Source organism: Phoxinus phoxinus (genome assembly GCF_949152265.1).
Source record: "Phoxinus phoxinus genome assembly, chromosome: 3".
NCBI lineage: Eukaryota > Metazoa > Chordata > Actinopteri > Cypriniformes > Leuciscidae > Phoxinus > Phoxinus phoxinus.
The window spans coordinates 33,224,543-33,236,389 of record NC_136878.1 but is presented as its reverse complement, the minus strand read 5'-3'; the positions used below and the strand labels follow the sequence as shown (position 1 = coordinate 33,236,389).

The following is an 11,847-nucleotide window of genomic DNA, read 5'->3' as shown; positions in this document are numbered from 1 at the left end:
TTTAAAGTAGTTTGAAGTTAAAAATAGTTTAAACTTTAAAGTAGTTTGAAGTTTAAATTAGTTTAAAGTAGTTTAAAGTAGTTTACAGTTAAAAATAGTTTAAAGTATAGTTTGAAGTAGTTTAAAGTTACTAGGGTGTTTCTAGAGGGTTGCTAAGGTGTTCTGAGTGGTTGCTAGGCGGTTGCTAGGTTATTTTGGGTGGTTGCTAGGGTGTTATGGATGGTTGCTATGGTGTTGCTAGGGAGTTCTGATGTATTTTGGGTGGTTGCTAGGGAGTTCTAAGGTGTTTTGGGTGGTTGCTAGGGTGTTGCTAGGGAGTTCTAAGGTGTTTTGGGTGGTTGCTAGGGAGTTCTAAGGTGTTTTGGGTGGTTGCTAGGGTGTTGCTAGGGAGTTCTAAGGTATTTTGGGTGGTTGCTAGGGTGTTGCTAGGGAGTTCTGAGGTATTTTTGGTGGTTGCTAGGGTGTTGCTAGGGAGTTCTGAGGTATTTTGGGTGGTTGCTAGGGTGTTGCTAGGGAGTTCTAAGGAGTTTTGGTGGTTGCTAGGGTGTTGCTAGGGAGTTCTAAGGTACTTTTGGTGGTTGCTAGGGTGTTGCTAGGGAGTTCTGAGGTATTTCGGGTGGTTGCTAGGGTGTTGCTAGGGAGTTCTAAGGTATTTTGGGTGGTTGCTAGGGTGTTGCTAGGGAGTTCTGAGGTATTTTTGGTGGTTGCTAGGGTGTTGCTAGGGAGTTCTGAGGTATTTTGGGTGGTTGCTAGGGTGTTGCTAGGGAGTTCTAAGGTGTTTTGGGTGGTTGCTATGGTGTTGCTAGGGAGTTCTAAGGTATTTTAGGCAGTTTCTAGGGTGTTCTGGGTGGTTGCTAGGGTATTTTTGGGTGGTTGCTATGGTGTTGCTAGGGTGTTCTAAGGTATTTTGGGTGGTTGCTAGGGTGTTATGGGTGGTTACTATGGTGTTGCTAGGGTGTTCTAACACACACTAACTTGCTCACACACACACACACACACACACACACACACACACACACACACACAGTCAAGAGTTTTTGAGTTTAGAGTTTAGTTAGGGTTGAGGTAAGGCACGAGGCCTATGGCCTCGTGCCTACGAGTGAGTTGTAGTTTGAAGTTTAAATTAGTTAAAAGTTTAAATTAGTTTAAAGTTTAAAATAGTTTGAAGTGGATAGATAGATGAGTTTACATGAGTCTAAGAGTTCAGTTTAGTGTATATTAGCATCCTGGAGTTAGGGCTAAGGTGTACTATCGACAAACCTGACTCCATTACTGAGATCGCTAAACACCTACCTGATTCCGAACGGACTACTTACCTTCATCATACTTCGACCTGGGTCTTCTTCCGTCTTCTTCAGTCAGCCACCCGGCTTCTTCTGTCCGCCTTCAGCCATCTGGATCCTTCACCAATCTCCAAACCTGCAGCAGCAACCTACACATCAAACTGTTTACTTCCGGTTACTCACCTGCTACCTTTACCATTGAGTTTACTGTTGAATAAAACTCTATTTACGTTACCTGTTCGTCTCCTTCTGCTTTGTGACAGAAGACCAGACCGCAAATGCAAGATCCAACAGGTGACGGCGGAGTGGAAGCTTCAGCGTCTGCTGGAGCCGCGAACATAATTCCACAGTTTCCACCTGTCATTTCCCCAGCCGTCAGTTCTTCTTCTTCAGCTTCTTCATCTGCCTCTGTATGTCCCATGGCCCGACCAGCGACCTACTCTGGCGAGGAGGGGGAGTGCAGCGGGTTTTTGCTTCAATGTGAGTTGTTTATGGAGTTGCAAGCGCCACAGTTCACCTCGGATAGAGCGAAAATTGCGTTCGTTATCTCACTTTTAGCTGGACGTGCACTTCTCTGGGCCCGGGCTCTTTGGGATGCGAAAGGTACAGTCATTCAGTCATTCTCCCATTTCATCACACATTTCCGGGAGGTTTTCTCTCAAGCTTCTAATGAACTGTCAATCCACGATCAACTATTCCGTCTACGGCAAGGTAAATCTTCTGTAGCTGATTATGCCCTTCAATTCCGCACACTGGCCGCCAGCAGCGGATGGAATGAAACAGCCTTGATCACCGCCTATCGACAGGGTTTGAACCCGGATATCTGCTTACAGCTGGTGATCTATGATGATCATATCGGAGTTGAAGGTCTCATTCAGCGTTCCATTCGAGTGGCTCAACGTCGCTCGGCCTGCTTCCTGAATAACCCTGTACTGCCTCCTCCTCCTCCTCGCCCAGCAACCGTGGTTAGTTCAGTCAGTCCTCCAGTACCAGAGCCTATGGAAGTGAATTCTACTCATCTGTCTTCAACTGAACGTCAGCGCCGCATCCTTAATAATTTATGTCTGTATTGTGGAGCGGCGGGTCATCTTCTCATCTCCTGTCCTGTTCGCCCTCCACGACCGGCGGTGAGTTCAGTTCGCTTTCCATCACCCATTTCATCAATGAAGTACACCCCTGTAATACTCACTCATGCCAAACAATCTGTTTCAGCGAAAGCGTTGATCGATTCCGGTGCCGCAGGCAACTTAATCTCCTTAACTCCTTAATTTCTCCTTAAGAAATTGCATGCTCGACGCCGGAACAAACCACAGATTCTTCAAGTTCATACAATCCTGGGAAAACCGCTAGGTCGCGGACAGATTCGTCACTGCAGTCCGGAAATCACTGTTCGTATTGGATGCCTGCACGAAGAGTAACTTTCCTTTCTGGTACTGGAGGGCTCGACCGCTGACATCATCCTGGGACGCCCGTGGCTCGAGTATCATGAACCCACCATCTGCTGGTCCTCCGGTGAGATCTGCCAGTGGGGAGAGAACTGCTTCTCTCACTGCCTGCACTCCGTCAATAAGATTATTCCATCTTCTGCAGAGTCTTCCAAGATCTCCATTAACTCCACTTCGGTGGAAAGTCCTCCCACTGGTGAACATCTCGAGATTCCCAGCGTCTACCGGGCGTTCCAGGATGTCTTAAGCAAGCAGCTGGCCACCAAACTTCCTCCTCATCGGCCATGGGACTGTGCGATCGACCTGCTGCCTGGGGCTACGGCACCCCGAGGTAAGATCTATCCGTTGTCCATCCCGGAGCAGAAGGCCATGGAGGAGTACATCAAAGAGGCTCTGCAGCAAGGATACATTCAGCCATCTACCTCCCCTGCCGCTTCCAGTTTCTTCTTTGTGGGGAAAAAGGACGGAGACTTGCGCCCCTGTATTGACTATCGAACCCTCAATAACTCTACTGTCAAGTTCAGATATCCTCTTCCTCTGGTCCCCGCCGCCCTGGAACAACTGCGTGGAGCCAACATCTTCTCGAAACTGGACCTCCGAAGTGCTTACAATCTGATCCGTATTCGAAAAGGTGACGAGTGGAAGACAGCCTTCATTACCCCTGCTGGCCACTATGAGTACTGGGTCATGCCCTTCGGACTGTCCAACGCTCCCGCAGTATTCCAGGGCTTCATGAATGAGATCCTCAGAGACTTTCTTCAACGGTTTGTTGTCGTATACATTGATGACATACTCATATATTCTGCCAACCTGTCCGAACACATTCTTCATGTGAAACAAGTCTTACAACGCCTCCGTGATAACCAGCTTTTCCTCAAACTTGAGAAGTGTGAGTTCCATCTGGACACAGTCCATTTCCTGGGATATGTCATCAATCAACAGGGAATTACTGTGGACCAGAGGAAGGTGGAGGCCGTATCCAACTGGCCGTTACCTACCAACATCAAGGAACTTCAACGCTTCCTCGGATTCGCCAACTTTTACCGTAGATTCATCCAGAACTTCAGTAAGATCAGTGCTCCCATTACATCCATGCTCAAGAAAGGGGCCAAGTCTCTGTCCTGGACCGCTGAAGCCACCAATGCCTTCGAGAAGCTTAAAGCGTCCTTCAGTTCCGCTCCTACCCTCCTTCATCCGAACCCAGATCTTCCGTTCCTCGTCGAGGTAGACGCCTCAACCACCGGGGTAGGAGCGGTTCTCTCCCAGCGGCAGGGGAAGCCTCTTAAACTCCATCCATGTGCCTTCTATTCCAAGAAACTGTCCCCGGCGGAGCAGAACTACGACGTCGGAAACCGAGAACTGCTGGCCATCAAGCTGGCGTTGGAAGAGTGGAGACACTGGCTGGAGGGAGCGAAATATCCATTTGAAGTCATCACGGATCACCGTAACTTAGAGTATCTTCGAGACGCTAAAAGACTCAACTCCCGTCAAGCCCGCTGGTCATTATTCTTCACCCGGTTTAACTTCAAGGTAACTAATCGACCAGGGGACAAGAACGTGAAAGCTGACTCACTCTCTCGTCAGTTCCAACCGGATTCTGTAAACTCCAATCCTGAACCTATCCTCCCTCCAGCCATGCTTGTCAGTCCCATTCAGTGGAAACTGGATGACCTCATCGCCGAAGCCACTCTCACCGAACCTGCTCCGCCGGGAGGTCCTGAGGGTCGGACTTACGTCCCGTCCCGTTTACGTCCGTCCCTCATGGACTCAGTGCACACCTCTCCGGGCTCTGGACACCCAGGCAGCCAGCTGACCCTCTCGCTCCTTCAACAACGCTACTGGTGGCCCAATATGACCCAGGATGTCTCCCGATACGTCAAGGGATGTGCAGTCTGCGCTATGGCTAAGGTCCCTCGTCGCCTCCCTGAGGGTAAACTTGTTCCTCTGCCATTACCCACCAGGCCCTGGTCCCATCTCGGAGTGGACTTCATAACTGATCTACCATCTTCTGACTCTCACACCTGCGTTTTGGTGGTAGTAGACCGCTTCTCCAAAGGCTGCAAGTTGATCCCTCTACCTGGTCTACCCACCGCGCTTGAAACAGCCGAAACCCTCTTCAGCCAGGTGTTCAGACACTTTGGCATCCCCGAAGACATCGTCTCTGACCGAGGACCTCAGTTCATCTCCCGTGTTTGGAAAACTTCAACCTGCAAGGAGTTTCTGTAAGCCTAACATCTGGATATCATCCTCAATCTAATGGACAATCTGAGAGGAAGATACAGGAGATCGGGAGATACCTGCGGTCATATTGCCACGATCATCAGGACTGCTGGAGTCGTTACCTGCCCTGGGCCGAGTATGCACAGAACTCCCTCCAACAGTCCACCACGGGTTTGACTCCATTCCAGTGCTTACTCGGCTACCAACCTCCTCTGTTTCCCTGGTCAGGCGAACCATCTGACGTTCCAGCAGTTCATCATTGGTTCCAGGAGAGCGAGAGGGTCTGGGACTCAGCTCATATCCATCTCCAAAGGGCAGTTCGTAGACACGAGCCAGGCCGATACCAGGAGGCGCACTACTCCGGTGTACCAAGAAGGTCTGGCTCTCCACCCGGGACATCCGTCTACGACTGCCCTGCCGTAAGCTGAGTCGCCGGTACATAGGTCCGTTCGCCATACAGAGGCAGATCAACGATGTCACCTACCGTTTGTCACTACCCTCACACTACCGTATCTCACCTTCATTCCACGTATCTCTGTTAAAGCCATACACTAACCCTCTGATCCCTATCTCTGCAGAATCTGGTGTTGATGACGTACCTCCTCCTCCTCCTGTGGACGCTGCAGACGACAATATCTATCAAGTTCAAGGCATTCTCGACTCCCGACGTCGGGGCGGCCACCTTGAGTACCTCGTGGATTGGGAGGGCTGTGGTCCTGAGGAAAGGTGTTGGGTACCTCGTGATGACATCCTAGACCCATCTCTTCTTCAGGACTTCCATGCTGCTCATCCCAACCGTCCAGCACCTCGAGGTCGTGGTCGTCCCCATCGTCGGTCTTTCCCGCCATCAGGAGCTGGCCGTGGAGGGGGGGGGGGGGGGGGGGGGTACTGTAACGGAGACACCGTCATCAACACCAGACATCAGCACTCCGCCCACTCGTTCTCAATCCCCTGAGTACTAATCACCATCACCTGTCCTCACCACCTGCACGTCATCATCCCGCATCACCAGATCCCTTCATAAACCACACACCTTCACTCTGCCAGTTGTCTGGTCTCGTCGTTGTACTATCGACAAACCTGACTCCATTACTGAGATCGCTAAACACCTACCTGATTCCGAACGGACTACTTACCTTCATCATACTTCGACCTGGGTCTTCTTCCGTCTTCTTCAGTCAGCCACCCGGCTTCTTCTGTCCGCCTTCAGCCATCTGGATCCTTCACCAATCTCCAAACCTGCAGCAGATAAGAGACTGGTTCACTTTCATCATCTACACATCAGAAACTGTTTACTTCCGGTTACTCACCTGCTACCTTTACCATTGAGTTTACTGTTGAATAAAACTCTATTTACGTTACCTGTTCGTCTCCTTCTGCTTTGTGACAGTATTGTATACAGCAAAATTGTATAGTGCACTTTAAAAATATAGCAGTATGGTAAATTGTATATCAGACATTAAAGGTGCACTGCAGGAAAATAAATTACCCATAAATGACTAGGAAGGACAAGCAGTTTTAGATCGGTGTTTGACCATTGAGGCTTATCGTAAAGCTCAAGTGTGTCCAAATCAATATAAGCCTAGATTCTTTCAAGAAATGGTGACATTAATGGACAGTGCAGTAAATCAATGCATCATGCAGTATTCAGTGCCTGTAACTGCCAGCCTGGTCAACACTGAATTGCTCACTGAATGAATAGTTTAATGGTCATTATTTGATTGGACATTTTTTAAATTGTGATTGCCCTTAAACACACAGAAAATGGAAAATGGAGACTTTCAACGTCCACTGGAATTATTACATACCAATGAACATGAGTGAATAAAACACATTGATGGCTGTATTATATTGGGTCATTAGATGAACTGACAGATAATTGACCATTATTGCTAGTGCAAGAAAACAAATGTCGCCAGGGCTGTGGATTTTATGATGCAGTCAGAAAATTGTCCCAATTTTTTAGCAATCAGACAGACAGAGACTAGATTGAAAGATCTCAAGCTTGGCATTCTTTTCTTTCTTTCTTTTTTGGCAAATGAATACATAAGATGAAAAGCACACTTTAACATGACAGTTCATTTTATATATCTCACATGTTTTGAGCAACTTTTGGCATCAAAATGGCACCAGATATATGACTATTAAGGATGTTAAAAACAGATGTGCCCCGTATTATTGAAGAGTCACCTTTTTACGATTTCCAGTCAATCATATGATAGCTTTCAAAATCCTTTGAACTCAATATAATCTTATAAAGATGACAGTTGTAAATACACCTGCTAATAATTGGACATTAATAAATACAGAACCATCTAAACAGAACTGATGTTTCTTAAAGGATTGTTAATAAAAAGTAACTTTTTAAATGTGGTAGCCTACACTATCGTTTGAGGTCAGCAATATTTTTTTATGTTTTATTTATTTTTTTCTTATATTCTCTTATAATCTCTATGTTCAATGTCTCCATGTATCTGACCAAAATAAAAACAGTAATACTGTAAAAAAAAAAACACACATATATATTACAATTTAAAATAACTGATTACTATTTATATCATATATTTTATAATGTAATTTATTCCTGTGATGGCAAAGCTGAATTTTCAGCATCACTACTCGGGTCTTTAGTGTCACATGATCCTTCAGAAATCCGATTTCTGAAACATTTCTTGTTATTTTTGCTTAAAATTTTTATGGAAACTGTGATACATATTTCCCTGATTGAAGAATAAAAAAAACACATTTAATTTATAGGCTAATAGACATTGTTTGTAGCATTACAAATGTCTGTCCTTTTGATCAATTTAATGCATCCTTGCTTAAACAAGTAAACATTTCTTTTTAGAAATCTTACTGAACCCAAACGTTTGAACAGTAATCAGCACATAAATTATCATACATCAAAAGATCTCAAGGAGCACATGATATGCTGAAACGGGACAGTCTCAGTGAGTCTCAGGTCTGCCTGAGGGCAAGAAGTACTGGTTATCTGACACTAAGAGGGCACTGCAGAGGTCTGGTATCCGTCCCGTGCAGGAACGCTGTCATGAAGTGGGTTCCTCTTCTGTCTAGCTCTACAGTTTTGGAACCAAACCTACAAAAATGCAATACTTGTGGTTAGTTTTTTTTAATGAACATGCTAAAAACAATTTAATTGAGTGAGTCACTAGAAACATGAGCCTATAAATGGGTGTGTACCTGTATGACTCTTCTGCTCAGCCCAGTCATGTCTGCCAGCCTCTGCAGAGTCTGTGCATCAGGGTTCTTGTCTTGGATAAAGTGGGTTTGCATAATCTGTATAAAGCAAATACACACGCAAGCCCAATCTGATATGCAAAGATTTATGAGTAGTACACATTTATTTGTAGTTTAGGTTGAATTCTTGGACTTTCAAAAACATTCAGAAGCACATGAATACAGTTAGCTGTTACAGCCGGGCCTTTTACCACAGAGAAAAAGCATCTGAAGTGTACCTGCAGCTGTTCTGAGGTGAATGACGTACGAGGTCTTTTAGGAAGCTTTGGGAGATACGGTATGTACAAATCATTTCCTGTTGTGATACAAATAGCCTCATGTTTAGTGCTCTTACTACTTAATATGCAAGATATAGTTTTAATGTATTTTTCCGTTGGTGTTATGTATAAAATGCAAAGAAAAAGTACCATTGTCTGACATGGGCCGTAGGTTTAGCATTAAGTCGTAGTGAATGCGACAGAGAACCTGGTTCTCCATCAAGCCGAACTTCTCCCCTGTAGAAAGCTGCCTTTTACAGAAGAAGCAAGCGAAGCAGGTGAGATGATATATGCCGTTTCCAGCCCTCCGAACCCAGTCATTGGGACTGACTTGATGGCCACATCGGACACATTTTATGGCAAAAGTACTGAAAAGAACATGTATTATTTTCATGCTGTTATACATCATTCCACGACATTTGTCAAATTAATTTATTTTAAGAGTTTTCAGAACTTCAGTTTTCTCAATTTTCTTCTTCTTCAGTAATATAATTCAGGTTGCTGTTTGTAACTTTGGCTCCACTTTCATTAAAAAAAGGACATTAGAGAAAGTCCTGATATTAAAGTTTTATTATAAGTTAACATATTATATTATTTGATATTATATTACATTATATTATATTAGGCTATATTAAGATACGTTTCTTAAACATTTTACATTTTATGTAGGCTACTAAAAGTTTTCTGTTTATTATAAAATTATAAAATACAGTAAAATTGTATAAGCACCTGCAGTAGGGTATTGTTGTCATCCAACACACAGTAAATGTAGCCTACATAAATTATGAAAATCCCCAGAAATTGAGGAAAGCTTGGGGTGGGAAAGATTAAACACTTTACCTGTTATAATCCTTTCTACAGAAAATCTCTCTATTTCTGATAAAGCAGCTGTTCTGGTGGCCCAAGGAAACTGCGCACACCGAGCACTGCAGACATTTCAGGTGCCACGTTAATCCATTCACCTGCGAGAAGAAATAACGTTAAATATCTTTAAATCCTCACCTTGTCGTATTCATTCAATATAGGATTCTATTAAATGCACATTATATCTTGACAAATGTATTATCACTAATCTTTCTCCGTCGTTGTGAGGTTCATAGCACCTGCAGCACTTGTCGGTCCATAATTTCTGTCCCGCAGCGCGCGCATATGAATGAAGACGATATCGATGAACACCTTGATCTCAAAACAGGTCCTTTCTGCCTTAAACTCCGGCAATGATGGTTCGACTTTGGAAGAATATATTTAGAATACCCAAGTTAAAATATACTTCGTAATAAATAAAATTAATTCCATCTAGGCTACTTACCATTTCTGTGCGCGAGGATAGTCTACTTGAAGCGATGAGGAGACTGATTTAAAACCCGTGTCACCAAATACCACTCACACAAATCCTGAATATGGAAGCTAATGCTACACTTGGTCCAATTATAACAGAATTATCGATCTTAACCTCTAAGGCCTTCAGAATTGTTATCATGTGCCGTATAATAAGAGAACAGCGAAAGTCCATAATTAGGATGACTTGAAAAGTTCAAGATTGGAGACAGCCAGAGTGTACATTTCAGCTGTCAGTCAAAGGCAATAAGGCCATCATCAAAGAACATAGACAGGAAATTCAATACAAGCATTTTGTGGCATTTGCCAGCCAGCACTTGACATGCTGGTTTAGGGGGAAAAAATGCTTATCGTTAAAATGGTCTTTAAAAAACAATTTTTTTAAATTATATTAATAAATTTATATGATTGTATATGGTGTATTTCAAATATCTGTAAGAGATTTGGTAGATCTCTAACCTCTTTACTGTCAAAATATCTTTAATTAATAGACTTCAAGAATTATTGTTGAAATGTTACAACCTCAGTAACTTGGTTTTGTTGTAAATGAATGCATTTTTTCCAGTAACGTTTCTACTTTAAGTTAACATATAGGAGAGTGGGTATTGCAACACTTTTTGCATTTCCTTTTTTTTCAGAGACTGTTTGTATTGGAAAGCCAAAACTAGACAAAGTCATATGTTGCAAACAATCCACAGGGACGGTTCTTTTACATAATTTTCACATTTATTTATTTTACTTGTGGTGCAGACAGGGTCTTCATTAAGTTAAATTGGCTGTATAAGACAAAGACTAAAACATTTTCAAGTGTAGCTACGTTACAACCAGGTTTTGGTAAATTATTACTATAGGTTTAAACAAAATATATTTTTTAATTAAAATCAACACTGAAATGTAATTATACCCATATCTGTTGAGCATTTCCTCTCTTGTGGCACACTGAAAACAGAACAGATCAAATGTATTTTTTTTTAACTTAAATTAAAACAGTTTACTTAAATAAAAAAGGGGAGCTACCTGACTATAACAGGGCTTCTTTATGTAACACATACAATTATAATCTTGTTATTGTCACCATTATTTTCTGTTAGTGTCATTATTATGGACTTTTAGTTTGTTTTCATTCTCATCATGTGTTCCTTTGTTCAGTTTTCCGCTCATCAATGGTGTTCAATTGTTTTCAGGTGTGTTCTGTTAATTATCCTCATTTGTGTTTGCTTTTATAAGTTGATCCCTCACATTCATTCTACGTTGCATTTAGTGTGTGTTGTCCTTCTGGTCTGTTTATTCTTTGTATCATCATCATCATCATCATCATCATCATCATCATCATCATCATCATCATCATCATCATCATCATCATCATCATCATCATCATCATCATCATCATCATCATCATCATCAAACATTGTGTTGGAATTATACGTATCATCTTCGTCTACCTTCCTGCAACCATGTTTGACAGTTATGCTATGACGTTTACATCAATGTGGGACAGTTGCAACAGTGTGTTGCAACATTGACAGCCATGATAACACTGGCTGCTTGACACAATAGCTGACACATGCCTTTTAGAAGCTAAGAAAACATTATGAAGTCATATCGACTTCATAATGCTACAAGCAAACAGTTTACGCTGTATGACAAAAAAATCTGTTCACAAAAAAATGTAAATAAACTTGAAATAAAAGGAATGCTCAACCAACACATGTGGCTGCCTTTTTCCAGGAAGGAAGAGGGGCTAACTGAGCATGTGTAACATGAATATCATCTCTCTTATTTCCGATTGGTGAAATAAGTCATGTTGCAATTGCCCCATGTGTTGTAACCGCCATCCCTATAGTATACAGTAACTACATATACAGTATTAAACAAGCCATGCAGGTAATTAGAGGAAGATACACATGTGGGTAACCTCAGAGCTTTCAAATTTGTTTTTATGAGCAATACTTTCTGAATCACAGTGAATCACTCATTGCCACATCACAATGGTTGAGGGACGGGACACATCATCCACCCATCCGTCCCATTCCTATTATGTTTTCC

The 11,847-nt window shown here is 43.0% G+C and overlaps 1 protein-coding gene across 1 annotated transcript; it reads right to left on the bottom strand.

Annotated features, from left to right (window-relative positions):
* Window positions 1–6,154: 6,154 nt before the first annotated feature.
* On the bottom strand, window positions 6,155–9,587 carry lhx6b (LIM homeobox 6b; the record flags this gene model as incomplete). The annotated part of the gene is made up of 6 exons (XM_079607375.1): window positions 6,155–6,187; window positions 8,150–8,245; window positions 8,425–8,501; window positions 8,614–8,831; window positions 9,304–9,425; window positions 9,567–9,587. The coding sequence occupies 6 exons, from the start codon at window positions 9,585–9,587 to the stop codon at window positions 6,155–6,157; spliced, it is 567 nt and encodes a 188-aa protein (XP_079463501.1).
* Window positions 9,588–11,847: the final 2,260 nt, after the last annotated feature.